This window comes from Pinus tabuliformis, chromosome J (genome assembly GCF_031772625.1).
Source record: "Pinus tabuliformis cultivar Carrire ecotype Pingquan chromosome J, CPIR1, whole genome shotgun sequence".
Lineage (NCBI taxonomy): Eukaryota > Viridiplantae > Streptophyta > Pinopsida > Pinales > Pinaceae > Pinus > Pinus tabuliformis.
Genome location: NC_142295.1, coordinates 498158318 through 498172447, shown reverse-complemented (window position 1 = coordinate 498172447; position 14130 = coordinate 498158318). Strand labels below are relative to the sequence as shown.

The following is a 14130-nucleotide window of genomic DNA, read 5'->3' as shown; positions in this document are numbered from 1 at the left end:
TCAAAGAAAAGGAAATGCTGAATGGAAAATAAGGAAATGCTGAACATAAAAATACTATACAAGGGCAGTCATGAACAGGGGCCCTCCATTCATACAACCCAAAGAAGACTCAAGGAATTGAGAACGTCAGAACAGCACTGCTTCTATTACTCCATATGCAGAAAATTACAGTCAAGAGTGCTAGAACAGCACTATCAAAACAGAGTCTTGAAATGCACTAAAATTATAACAAGTTCATAAAACACAGCAACTAAAAAGTAACATTAAGCGTACACAGACGCAAGTTTTTATAGGCATCTAAACGATTGCCTAATGCGTAAAGCTAGAAACTGAAAATTAACTAATCTGTCATGCGTAATAAAGGTTCAGCAACACGTCATAAGCCTCGTGGATGAGCTGGAGGTTCTGGTCGTTATGGGAATTGAATCCAGAGTTGGATTATGTTTCCCACAACCTGCGTAACACGGACAAATCACCAGTTGCATTGACGTGACCCAACAGCTTACGCAACACCGTTAAGCTGCCTTTGTTGACCGTGGCTTGACCCTCGTTGACCGGAGGTGTAGATGATGTGGCTGACCGAACCAATGGCATGGGAACCTTGAGCACCTTTATTCCTAAATGCCCATGTGGCTCATTTTGCAAAATGACACGTGGAACCTTGAGATTAACAAAAAGGCTGCGGAATCATCAGATGGCTGCGGAATCGCTGAATGGCTGCGGAATTGCCAGACAGCTGCGGAATCTCTGCAAATATGTCAAAATCTAAACAAAACAGTCACACATTAGCAAAGTTCACTAAATCATGCTTAAAGACATTAAATGTAATGATCTGGGTAGGTTTGCAAGGAAAATGAGGCAAAAGAGAGAAATGAGTGAGGGAAAACTGTAGGTAATGATGGATAATCAAGTGCAAGTTAGAGGCTCTACAGTCTCCTTATTAGGTTTTGGAGTCAACCAAGAATTTGTTACATAGTGCATAGCCCATAATTGGGTGACTCTGGTACCCCACCCCCATTCTCTCATAAATGCCTTTAACGGTAGGTAGTTCAAAAATATCATCAAGGGTTAGAATATTAAATTCAAGGGAGATAAGAAACTTCCAATGTCTCTTGTAATATTCCTAAGAAAACTGTCCTTCCAAACACCAAGATTTGTATAGGCATGTCCTTATTCTTCATCTTTTGCAGTTTTATAATTAAATTCAAAATCAAATTTACATAAAATGGTCTTGGAAATATAGCCAGGCTAGCTCTATAGCATTATAATCCTTTATTTACAAAAAACTTAGGGATTATAAAAACGGATGATACAAAGGGTATTCCAACATAGTCCAAATTTTAGACATAATTTGTATTTCTAATTTTGTATTTCCATCTCCTCTACAAAATTATCCTTGAGGTCCAACTCAACCAATATGTGTGTCATGGATAAGTTTCAACTTTAGATCAATCATAAACGCTTAAAAATGTCCCTAAACTATTTTCAATAGCCCTAAATATGTCCACACTCTAGAGTTATAAATCCAATTTAGGCAAGGTTACCCATATTGGATGCACTTAGGGTTGAAGCCATGTTACCATTTCTTTAGATTTTAAGTAGTGTTACCCTAGAACCATCTCATCTACATTATAATCTCCACATCTTCTTCCCTTCTGAAATAGAAGGCTAACTATCCTCTCACCAAAGTGTGATGCCCCAACACGTAACATAACCTAGGTTTCCCTACTTATTCAATCCATAATGAAAAAGTATGAACAAATTTTTAGCAGCCATAAAACTCCCCTAGAAGGTTTTAATTGACATTTGAATTAGTTGACTCATAGTCACATATTCACCCAATATAAGTTTAGCTTTTTTCCTTTTAGAAGTTTTACACACTTTCTTCCACACGTCGAAGCATTTTCCATAGATCTTGAACTACCCTTCACACTTTCTTGAAGACCATTAAGGATGTCAGTGAGTTCCACTTCCCTTTTATTAGTATCCTTCTTTAAACTCTTCTACTCTTGGACCTCTAAAACCTTCTCACATGTTATCAAAAGAATAGCACATTCATCGAGTTGTAACTATCACTTCAATCATTTGTCATCAACATAAGCCTCCTCTACCAAGGTTCAAATAGAAATCTCTTATATATTCTCAACACCTTCAATAATACCTTGCTCTACATTCTCTTATGAAATGGAGAGGTTAAATTAAAATGGATCACCTTGGGATTGACAATGCATCTTCTTACACACTTGAACTAAATGCACTTTTGATTCTAACCTAGTACCATTGATAATGTCATCTTATTTTTTAAGGATTCCATTGACCTACTAACTCCTAAGGATTTTGAATAGGTATTTGTGCCTAGATCATACCCCTTAGTCCAAACCCATCTCTAACATTGGGATTACCATCTTTGGAGAATATTTACAAGTCTTCATTAAGGCTTAATATATGATATGCATCCTCCTCATCCAACTTTATACTCTTCAAAACCCTAAACCTCCATAAATATCCCCTAAGCTCCATTATTTCAAAATATAAAATATTTATTATATATAATTAAAATTTAATTTAATAAATAATTAAATAAAAAACATATTAGGAGTGGTCCATGGAGACATGGAGAAGCAAAAAGAGGGTAGAGGGAACGAAGGAGCAAGGGATCGAGAAAGGCTCGTAGTCACTAGCTACAATAATTCTCTCCTCTGATATTCATGACTCCCCTCTAACATCATTCTGACTGGACTATCACATTGAGGGCCTTCATGGCTCCACGCATCCCTTTTTCCTTCACTTATGTATTTGCTTTTTTTCCTAGACTATTAGGTTTACCTCATTGTAATGGTTTTGAATGGGTGTTTTCTTCTCTCACGCGGTGAAGTTTCTAGTAAATTTTTCACTACATGCAAGTGGTATTGACTCCTATTTAATGAAGCTTCAGTAATGACATCTTCGATCTACTGTTATGTCCAAGCGACCACATTCAACATTCATATGATGGAATTATGGTTAAGTTTTAACCCCATGGAGGACATTTCAGTAGATTTTTTTAGGACCCTTTAAAGGGTTTATCCATTTTCACCTCACAACGGGAAGCTAAACCACCATGGCTTGGAAGGTATGGAAATAGAGAAGGTTCACTTTCACAATAACAATCACGATTTGGATGGCTAACAATGGGGGAACCCAAGCTCGTTGGATGTGGTGGTTGCATATGTTGGTTCGAGCTCTTCCACCAGTAGATCCATCCCTTCCTTTGGACCTGTTGTAGATATACCTTCATCCTCCCCTCTTGGTAAGACTTTGGTACCCCCATCTCCCTCCTTAAATGGTTTTGCCTCATTTTTTTCAAAATTTCTCTCAATTTGTTTCTCATCTTGCTACTGGCCCTTACTCTAGTGATGCTAGTTTCCTAAATTTTGGTTACTTTTCCTCTGTTTGGTCCCACTTAGAAGAAAAACATCCTTTGGTTTTCACTAAACCTCCTCTACATGATCCCCTCTCCCTTTATGTGAGTGTCTCTAGCCCACCACTCTCGCTAGTCGATTGTCCCCATTGCGGCCCCCTCTTCCTCAATTTTTAGATCTCCCCCCCCTTCCCGTCAACCTTTGATTCAAGGTTTCATTAGATCACAGAGCCTTTCTCCTTGTCATCCTCTACTTTTTCAACGATAAGATCTACTTTCCCTCCTAGATACATTAACCCTATCATTATCCTAGAACCCTCTCTACCACCTCACTCGATCCCTTTATTTTTCCACTCTCCTTCTCGAGACCCTATTTTTTCCTTTTTCGATCCCCTCTCAAGAATCGATCATGAATCCCCCCGCCCCCTCCCCACCCTTATTTCCCCCTCTACAAACCCTCCATTTTAACTTGAAGGAGGTTCCAAGAGGAAGCTCCACCCTATTATCAAGTAAATTAAAGGAAAAAAAAACTATGGTTCTAGGGGAAGACACTGAAATTCAACAAGTCATGCACATTTCAAAGCACTCCCTGGTAGGTCGAGCTAGGGCCAATGTTTCAACCAATCGACTCTAGAGGAATGGTTCAAATTGGAATGGAGGAGCCATCGTAAAAATCTTCTTGAATTACATTCTTTAGTCAAAGGTTGGTTCTCTTTAATTTTCTCAGCCAACGAAGAGGCCTCTTGGGCACTCTAGAAAATATGGCATATTGATTCAAGCCCTGTCCTCCTCAAGAAATGGAACCCACCCTTCAACCCTAACAAGGAAAGAATGGATAAAATTCCTATATGGATCCATATTCCTGGGCTTCCAATGAGATTTTGGACACAAAGTGCTCTCTCAACAATTGGTTAAAATTTGGGTGAGATTTTGGATGTTGATATGTCTTTCTGACAAACTAAAGAATTGAAGGTGGAAAGGGTCTTAGTTCTTTTGGATATATAAGGAGGATTATGGAGTGAAATAAACATCATACACAAGGGGGTAATTCACACTCAAACATTGGACTACGAAGGTTTCAAAAAGGTTTGTGGATGACACTTGTGTCATCTGGTCTCATGGTCAGGACAAGTTGGAGCTCTTTTTCCAGCATCTTCGCAATCAATCTAGTTCCATCAAATTTACTACGAAATGTGAAATTGATGGCAATCTACCTTTCCTCGATGTTCTTATTTCAAAAAGAGATTATGGTTCTTTCTACCACCAGGTTTTTAGAAAGAAAACTCACACTAAACAATATCTTCATGTTAATTTGCATCGTTTCCCCGCTCAAAAGCTAGGTGTTCCCAACACCTTAGCCACTCGTGTGTTACGAGTTTCTGATTAAAACCACCTCAATGATGCAAAAAAACATCTCCTTAATGTTTTTAATAAAAATGGTTAAGTGAGACCTGGAACTGTAGCAAGCAAGTGGGTCTGCAGTTTGGAGGCTGCTATGACAGATATCTGTTTCAAATAATAATGGTGGACCCGGGTCATGATGCTCATCGGGAGATGGCCCGTGATAGTGAGACCGTCGACATAGACCCAGCGCCAGAAGACCTGCTCGCCTATTGGGGTCATGACGTTTCCGAGAAAAACCTAAAACACTTCTTCCCGAATAATGTAGTGTACCCTCGGTCTCCTGACAAGGCGGTGGGAGAAGGGAGTCTGAAGACTGGAGCTCAGGAATGGGCCTCTGTTTCAAAACCTATATTGGAAGGGCTGACTTCCATCTTGACTAAGGCTCCGTCCAATAAAGAAGAAGGAAGGGACCCGAAAGGTATCGGAAAAGAGGAACAAGTGAGAAGATTGTCTCTTATCCCTGGGGCTGGGACAAAAAGGTCGGCGGTGGAGGTGGAAGAAGAAAACAGAGACAATGATGACAAAAACTCTGAGCTGTTTGGGGCAGACAAGGCAGTTGATCCTGCTAAAAATAATACAGGAAAGAAAGAATCCAGGAAGGATGGCGGGGGTGGAAAGAGGAAGAAGATCAAACCTATCAGAATAAAGGAGGAGCGACCTAGTTGTGTGTTTGGAGTGGATATCCGTATAGATCAGGCTATGGAAGCCTCGGAAACATTATTAGTTGGTAGAGTCCGAGGAAGAAAGTTCTCGGTAGACTACATCAAGGACTGGGTTCAGTCAGAATGGAAAGAAGCACCGGGTCAGCCAGAACAAATCAAAAATTTGGACAGAGGATGGTTTTGTGTTCGATTCGGACATAAGGAGCATGTCGACTGGGTGTTGGGAAAAATTTGGAGCTTAGGGAAGATACCAATCCTTTTTATAAGATGGACACCCTTGTTTGACGCCCAGAAAGAAAAAGATGTGGAATCCCCAGTCTGGGTCAAACTACCAGGCCTCCCTATACAATTCTAGACCGACTCGGCCTTCACCTCTATTGGTAATACTCTGGGGAAGTTTCTCGACATTGATAGATCATACCTTCGAACCCACGAATGGGGAGTCGCCCGTATTCTGGTCAGTATAAACCCCAGGGAGGGTCTGGCGGACGCTATGAACCTGAAGTATCGAGGTATTGAGTTTTTTCAGATTTTGGACTATGAAAACCTCCCTTTCAGATGCCATCGATGTCATCAATATGGTCATCTAGCCCGGGAATGTCCCCTTGGACACCGTCGACGTCGAGGACAAAGGAGAAGCAGAAATATTCAGAAGGCAAACCAGAAGGCGATCATTCAGGAAACAGAGGCTCTGACCAAGGAAAGCGACCCTATGGCATCTGCTCAGGTTTTGGTCCCGGAGCAAGGGAAGGTTGATTTCCAGGAACAACCGGGGACTGCAGCAAATGAGCACACCTCTTATCCGATGTTTTCCCGGGGCCCCTCACTTGTCTCTGAAAAGGCAGGGGAGGCTCAGGCGAGTTTGTTTCTTTCCCCTCCCTCCTCCTTATGCTTTTCTAATGCTCTATCTCTGTCTTGTTGTGATGAGTCTGGTCCTTTAAGACAACTCTCGAATGAAATGTTGGATCTGAGGAAGGGGAAAACCTCCACTGATAGTGTTATTATGACCATTCCCTCCTCCCCTCTGCCAACCTCTTTTCCCTCCGATGCTGCCTACTCTGTCCCTCCTTCTGTCCGGAGTCCTGATCCCCCATATAATCTTAGACCTTTGGCCAATAGAAAGGGAAAAGGGCTTGCTGTGAGTGGACTGGAGCTGGATATGGAGTCAACAGGCCTGAGGAAGCAAAGAGGAAGGAAAACTAACCTGTCGAAGGCACAGTTGAAGGTTGTCATCGACATTGCAGATGGGAAGCAAATGTCTCTTCCAGGGGTGCTTAGAGCAAAGCGGACACCCCCTGCGAGTTTACGATGATCATCTTATCCTACAATTGCAGGGGTCTAGCTAGCCAACCCAAAAAGCTAGCTCTGAAGGAATTGGTCAGGTCCAATAAACCTGATATTATTTTACTTCAAGAAACTCTGGGGAAGGGGGAAGAAGTTACAGGCTGCCTCGTTAAGCTTCTTCCGGGTTGGAGCTTTCAGGTCATAGACGCCAATGGTCATTCGGGAGGGGTGGCATTGGGTTTCAATACGAAGGTTCTTAGAGAGATCTCCTCTTGGGGATGGGAAAATGTTCTGGTTATGGAACTATACTCCATTGAACTATGCATCCCCTTTCTCATTATCAATGTGTACAGGCCTGTTATGGAACGGGAGAGGTTCTGGAACCCCTTCTTTGCTAAATCGTTTATGGCGCATCCAAATCTTGTAATCGGCGGAGACCTTAACTTTTCTCTGGGGATGATAGAATATTGGGGGGTCAAAGCAAGAGCAGACCCTCTTAATAATTTCTTTATAAACAAACTGGCCTCCTCTCTTCTGGTGGATGTCACTCCGCTCAAGATGCGTCCGTCGTGGAGGAATCTAAGAATAGGAGAAGAATGGGTAGGGAAGAAGCTCGACAGATTCCTTCTATGTGAATCGCTGACTGATAAGCTACAGGCCTTCAGACACTGGGTTGGGGAAGGCGGTCTCTCGGACCATCTCCCTGTCTTCCTCGAAGTGAAGGGTGCTTTCGCTAAACCAGGCACTCCATTCAAATTTAATGCCTCCTGGCTTCTGGATGCATCCTTTATTAGCCTTTTCCACAGCACTTGGAATAATGCTAATCTCAGCGAAGATGAGAGTCGCAGCAAGGCATTCATGGAAAACCTAACAAGGATGAAGGCCGCCTCCAAGCAATGGGCCCTCCAGAAGAAACTGAATGAAGAAAAAACACTGGAAAATGTCAATTCAGAGATAGCCCTTCTTGAAGACCCAGGAGGTAACAGTTATAGAACAGTCGAGTCTCATGCCAGACTCAAAGATCAGGAAATGGAAAGGAAGCGGATTCTCCAGGCCAGGGAAGAGAGTTGGCGCTTAAAAAGTAGAGCAATCTGGTTGCAGGCGGGGGACGATAACACCAAGTTTTTCCAGAACTATGCAAAAGGAAGGAAAAACTCTAATACTATATGGGAATTGAAAAAAGCCAATGGTGATATGGCTCGTTCTTTTGAAGAGTTAGCTTCTCTAGGGAACACCTATTTCAAGAACCTCTTTAAAGCGCCAGAGGAAGCATCTATTGCTGAAGTTATAAGAGTTGCTCAGTTCTTCCCTAGGTTCATAGAGGAGGAAGGAAATGAATCCATCATGGCTCCCGTTTCTAAGGAGGAGGTAGAAGATATTCTCAAATCTATGCAAAAGGACAAAAGCCCCACCCGGACAGTTGGACTGTCGAATTCTTTCAACACTTCTTCGAATTCATCGGTGACGAGCTTGTGGCAGTTGTGGAAGAATCTAGGCGCACCGAATCAATTTTCCATCCCATCAATTCCACTTTTTTTGCCCTTATTCCCAAATCTGACCTCCCGGGCTCTTTTGAAGAATTCAGACCTATATCCCTGTGCACCTGTGTTTACAAAATCATAGCAAAAGTCATTGCCTCCAGATTAAAACCTTTCTCTCCAGAAACATTTCCCCTGAAAAATTTGGCTTCCTCGATGGCAGACAAATTCATGAAGCAGTTGGAGTTGCTCAAGAAACTCTTCATAGCCTAAAAATTGGGAAAAAAAAAGGAGTAGTAGTGAAAATCGATTTGTCAAAGGCTTTTGACAGAATCAGCTGGCTTTACCTTAGGCTTTTACTTACTCATCTGGGTTTCAGGTATGACTTTGTGAAATGGATTATGAGCTGTATTTCTTCCTCCTCCATAGCTATTCTGATTAATGGAGCGGCCTCCAGTTTTTTCAGTCCTGAACGCAGTCTGCGTCAAGGTTGTCCGCTCTCTCCCCTTTTGTTTCTGCTGGTTGTAGAAGGCATCAGCCTTATGATTCACGATGCTAAAAGACAAGGGTCTCTAAAAGGCATTGAAGTAGCGGAAAATTTCTGGGTTACCCACCTCCTATTCGTGGACGACATAATTCTGTTCAGCAATGGTAGCCTGGAGGATTGTAAGACGCTCAAAAGGATCATGGACCTTTTCCTGAAGGCGACTGGACTTTGTATAAATGAGAAAAAATCCTCTCTCACGTGCTCAGGTATGTCCAGAGAAATGGTGCATAGCGTGAAGATGGTCTTAAACTTCGATGTCAAAGCGCTGGAGGACTCCTTCAAATACTTGGGCTTTCTCCTCAAACCTGACAACTACAGGAACAAAGATTGGAATTGGATTCTCACAAAAATCGAATCCAAGCTGAAACATTGGAGTCTCAGATGGCTTTCCAGGGCTGGAAGGCTTGTGTTAATAAAATTTGTGCTTATGGCTGTTCCAGTCTATTGGGCCAGCCTGACTTGGGTCCCCAAAGGAGTCTTATCCCAAATCGACAAACTTTGCAGCAAGTTTCTGTGGGCAGGGTCCAAGACAGAGAAGGTCACCCCGTGGATCGCCTGGGATAAAGTGGCTCGTCCCAAAGAGTGGGGAGGCTGGGGGATAAAAAATCTTCAATGCTTCTCCCAATCTTTAGCAGCCAAACTCGTCTGGAGGCTCATTTCTTTTGACAATTTGTGGACTTCTGTTACAAAGAGAAAATACATTGACCCTCTATCAACGATAGACTGGATCAGATTGCCTATAAAGACTTGCAATCACTCCTCGGTGGTTTGGAAAGCTGTAGTAGCCTCTGTCAACATTATTGAAAAGGGTTTGGCCTAGAGCGTGGGGGATGGATCTCAAATAAGGTTGGGTAGAGACCCCTGGATTGGTTGTTCAGAGCGGTTCTCTCTATCTCAGGGGTTGGTTGCGGCTTTAAAAGAGAAGGGTCGTTTCACATTAAACCAAGTGGCTGATCCCCGGACTACCTCCATATGGAGCCAAGGGTGGATGCAAGGAATAGATCTACAGTTGGATGAAGAATGGCTGGAGGAATGGGATTCATACAGGACAGACCTCCTTAACTCTTCAGTCAGGCTCTCAGACACTCCAGATGAACTTCGGTGGGTCTTTGCTCAGAATGGCCTCTACTCTCCAAAGATGGGGTACAAATGGATGATGACCCAGAAAGGGTGGGAAAATCCGACTTGGTGGGCCAGACCTCTATGGAAGTTAAAAGGTCCAGCGAAAACCAGACTTTTCTTTTGGTGTGTCCTGCACCAGAAAGTCCCTACTTGGGATTTTCTTCAAAGACGTGGTAGGATTGGCCCAGGTTGGTGTCCTCTTTGCAAAGATAGCTTCGAATCAGTTCATCACCTGTTCCTTTCCTGCCCTTTCAATTCTAGTCTATGGGCCGAAACGTTAAGGTTACTCAAAATCCCTTATAGGTGGGAAGGGCAAGGGATTTTGGAAGCTTGGCAGAAGTGGTGGAAAGAAGCTTCAAATGACAGAGAGAGATCCATTCCGCTTCTCATTACTTGGGGGACGTGGCTTGCTAGGAATCGGGTCATCTTCAAGGACTCCGTCTTCCCGATTGAAAGATTGGCTGCTGAAGGCGCTGCTATATTCGACAGTATCCCTGTACCACAGGCTACTCCTTCTCCCACGCTGGTTCGGCAAGAAACTATAAGATTCTCAATTCCGTGGGCTTATTATGACAGGGCCTCAGACATAAATGGTCGTTGTGGGGCTAGTTTAATAATTCATCTTTCAAAGGAAAAGACTGTTAAGGCTTCGGTCGGCCTTGGCCAAGGATCCAATAATTTTGCTGAGTTGAAAGCCCTCCACCTTCTTCTTTGTTGGCTTGTCCTTAGAAACGTGCAAGAAGTTCAGATTTTCAGGGACTCTATGAACACTATGCGATGGTTCAATGGGACGCAATTATGCAGAAATTTCATCATGCTTCCCTTGCTTAGAGAAGCTACTCTTCTTAAAAATCTTTTCTCGAAGATCTCCCTTTGCCACATTTTCAGGGAAAGAAATTCTGAAGCTGATCGTCTCTCAAAAGAAGGTGTTGATCAAAACATGGGGTCGTGGTCTATTTTGGAAGAAGAGAATGGGGTTGTTCGTCCTCTCGAACAGCCCATTTTCGTTTAATTACCATTTCTCAGCATCGTTTTACTGTGCTCTGTAAATATTTGTTTTGCTCCATTTGTTTTTCATATTACTGTTCGCTGCTCCTCCTCAGGTCTTTTGAGCTGCTTTCCTTGTAAAAGGAGGCTCGTTTCGACCTGATCTCCATTTTGTTTTTCCTATTTTTCTCTAGAATCTTGATCGTGTCTACGCAGGATTCTCTTTTGGACGCTGTATGCTCCTTTTTTTGTGCGGTCTCTCTGATTCTGCATCAATTTTACATCGCCTGCATGCCTTCTATTGGCTCCAGGGCGGTGTGCTTTTTCTAGATGGGTCTTTTGCCTCGCTTCTGATGAGATTTCGGTGTGCGATTTTCCCAAATTTCATACATAAGGGACTGTCGCACTGGCTCATTGTTTTCTGGGCGAGGGTGATTGCGCTGGTTTCATTTTCAACTAGCCGAGACTTCTTTCTTTTCCCTATCTCAAGGCAAAGAATGAGTCCTCTTGTAATGCTTTGCATATGCTATGTAGCTACCTATTTTTATTAATAGATGGTTCGATATTTTTCTGTGCAAAAAAAAATAAAAATGGTTAAGTAGACGCGAGTGTCTTAGAGCATTCCTTAAGGCTGAAAAATGTCCCAGGATCAAGAAAGATCTTAAAGAACGGTTTCGGGGGTACATCTTCCATTTAGCCAAGGAACCATGGACAAGATTATGAATTTCTAGAAGAAACATAAGGTTCCTTCGACATTTATTTCTCTAAATATAATTTGAATCTCCCTAAGATTAGTGGAGGATCTTGTGAACCCGAAAGATGGGAGAGGTGTTTATGTCATCCCTTACTCTTGTGGAACTTCATATATTGGTGAAATTGGCAACTCGATTAATGAAAGGATTCATGAGCACGCAGCTAATATCAAGCATGGAAGGTCTCAATCCTCCGCTTTGGAAGAACATGCAGAGAAGACAAGGCATCATATCTGAATTGAAGAAGCCAAGGTCATTGCAAGGATTGATCATTTTCATCACCGAAAGTTTAGGGAGGCCTTTGAAATTGAAAGGAGGCATGTAAATCTGAATAGAGACGACGATTGGAGTATTAGCAGATACTAGATCCCATCCTTATCTTCCTGAGTTGTTGTGGTTGTTTTTTTCTAGCACCTCCCCTTTGATTAATTCATTCTTTTGATTTAAGTTATACTTTATATTTGATTTTATTTATCCATCCTTTTACTTTTTCTTATGATTTATTTTGTTTATGAATTTTATTATTTAGAATAATTATTTTTTATCTTATTCGGCCTCTGTTTTTATTTATATAATAACACTAATAATTTTAATTTAATTGTTTTGATTCAATTCATTATTTACAACTATTTTATTCATTTTTTTATTTGATCATTTATTTATTTATCGGTGATTTTTATTATTTTATTATTATTATTTATTTTAAGTTGTGAGCTTTATTCTTACTCCTAGACTTAATAATTAACTTAGTTTCATTGTTAATTATTTTAATTTCATTTTGAATAATTTATTCTTAGGTTATGACCTTTTTATTTTGATTTTTACTTTTTTTCCAACCATTTTCATTATTTAATTATTTATAATTTTGATTTTGACCTTTTTTAAAGTTTGATCATGCTTAGTAATTAATTTTATTCTTACTTTAATAAAAAAAATTGACTTTATACTCCAATTAACTTAATTTCATTTTTTTATTTATATTTTAATATAATTATTTGACTTGATCTAAATCTAAATATTTAACTATTTTAATTCTTATTTATCCATATTTTAATCTAAATAATTAACTTTATTCATTAAAATATTATTAATTTAATTTAATTTTTATATTTTAATTTAAATTTTGACTTAATCTAAATCTTAATAATTGGCCCAAGTCCACTTTAGCATTCTAGAAATTAATTTTAATATTATTAAATTAATTTAATTCTTATTTTTATAGTTTAATCCAAATTTTGACTTGATCTAAATCTTAATATTTGACTGAAGTCCCTTTAACATTCTAAAAATTATTTGTCAAAACTAGTTGTTATATCATAATCGTTAAAAATATTAAAGGTCTCTACATTGATCTCTCTATTTAATCTTGTGTCATGATCTGAGTCTTCATCTTATCCTGACGATGAACCACATTAGATGGTTCGAAACGCGTCGACAAAAAACTTCTCATGTGATTTTCACCGGAGCCTAAATGCATAAACCACTTAGCATGATAAAAGAGCGAGAGAAGATCAGATTGCAAAGTTCATTTACTGTTTTTTAATTGTTGCACAACTAATGGACATATTGCCTCTAATAAGGAAATGGATTAGGGAAGCTGGAGACTCGGCCACTCCCAAATCATGTTAGAATTAAAGAAATGGGACAAAAATCCCCAAGCCCCTTCAAATCCAACTCGTTATGGCTTAGCAGTGATACTTTTGTAGGGCTTGTGTAATCTACCTAGAGGTCATTCAATCCCTTGTCTGATGTTTCGAAAGGTGGGAAATTTGCATATAACCTCAAATTAGTGAAGAAGGCCTTCATTAAATGCTTGATTAATAAAAGGCTCAGGGATACAAATGAACTTTAATAAGTGGAAGTTCACCTAAAGACAATAATAAAGGAATCTATTGAGGGCTATGATTTAGAGGAATCAAGGGAAAGGCTTTTATGACTAAAGGGGAGGAAGAAAATCCTATTGCCCAACATTGAAGCTACTTGCAAACTAAAAAGTTGAGCTATATGGTTGGAGGCAAGCGAAAAGAATACCATTTTTTTTTAGAACTACACAAAAGGGATAAAAATGAGCAACCTGATATGGAAGTTGAGGGACCCAGAGGGGAACAACGTCTCATCCTTTAAGGACATTGCAAAATTGGGGATAAACCTATCCAACTCTTTATTTAAAGAACCCCTTCAGACCTCCATAGCAGAGGTGGTGCACTTGGCTCTTTTCTTCCCAAGCTTTGTTGATCTTGATGAAAATGAACACCCAATGGAAGTTACTTCTATTGAAGAGCTCAAGAAGGTATTTAGTGCTTCCAAAAGGAAAAAATCCCAGGGCCAAATGGGTGGTATATCAAGTTCTTTCTTGGGATTTTTGAATTCAATGGTGTAGGCCTTCTTAGGGTCATAGAAGAATCCAAACTATCTAGCCACAAACACACCTATTTCAACTCTATGTTTCTCGCTTTAATCCCCAAGTTGTACAACCCCTCCCCCTTTAATGGTT

The 14130-nt window shown here is 40.5% G+C and overlaps 1 protein-coding gene across 1 annotated transcript; it reads left to right on the top strand.

The window, feature by feature from the left end:
• Positions 1-6774: 6774 nt before the first annotated feature.
• LOC149227970 (uncharacterized) lies at positions 6775-10909 on the top strand. The gene is made up of 3 exons (XM_089380638.1): positions 6775-8228; positions 8608-9553; positions 9674-10909. Exons 1-3 carry the CDS (start codon positions 6775-6777, stop codon positions 10907-10909), a joined length of 3636 nt encoding a protein of 1211 aa, XP_089236764.1.
• The last annotated feature ends 3221 nt before the right edge of the window (positions 10910-14130 follow it).

What these genes read in the sequence shown, in the direction of transcription:
- LOC149227970 (XM_089380638.1), top strand. Translation starts at nt 6,775, where the DNA reads ATGATCATCTTATCCTACAATTGCAGGGGTCTAGCTAGCCAACCCAAA. An exon ending in TCGGTGACGAGCTTGTGGCA is followed by an intron (nt 8,229 to 8,607) that starts GTTGTGGAAGAA and finishes TCTGGGTTTCAG; the next exon opens with GTATGACTTTGTGAAATGGA. An exon ending in CCTCGGTGGTTTGGAAAGCT is followed by an intron (nt 9,554 to 9,673) that starts GTAGTAGCCTCT and finishes TCTCTATCTCAG; the next exon opens with GGGTTGGTTGCGGCTTTAAA.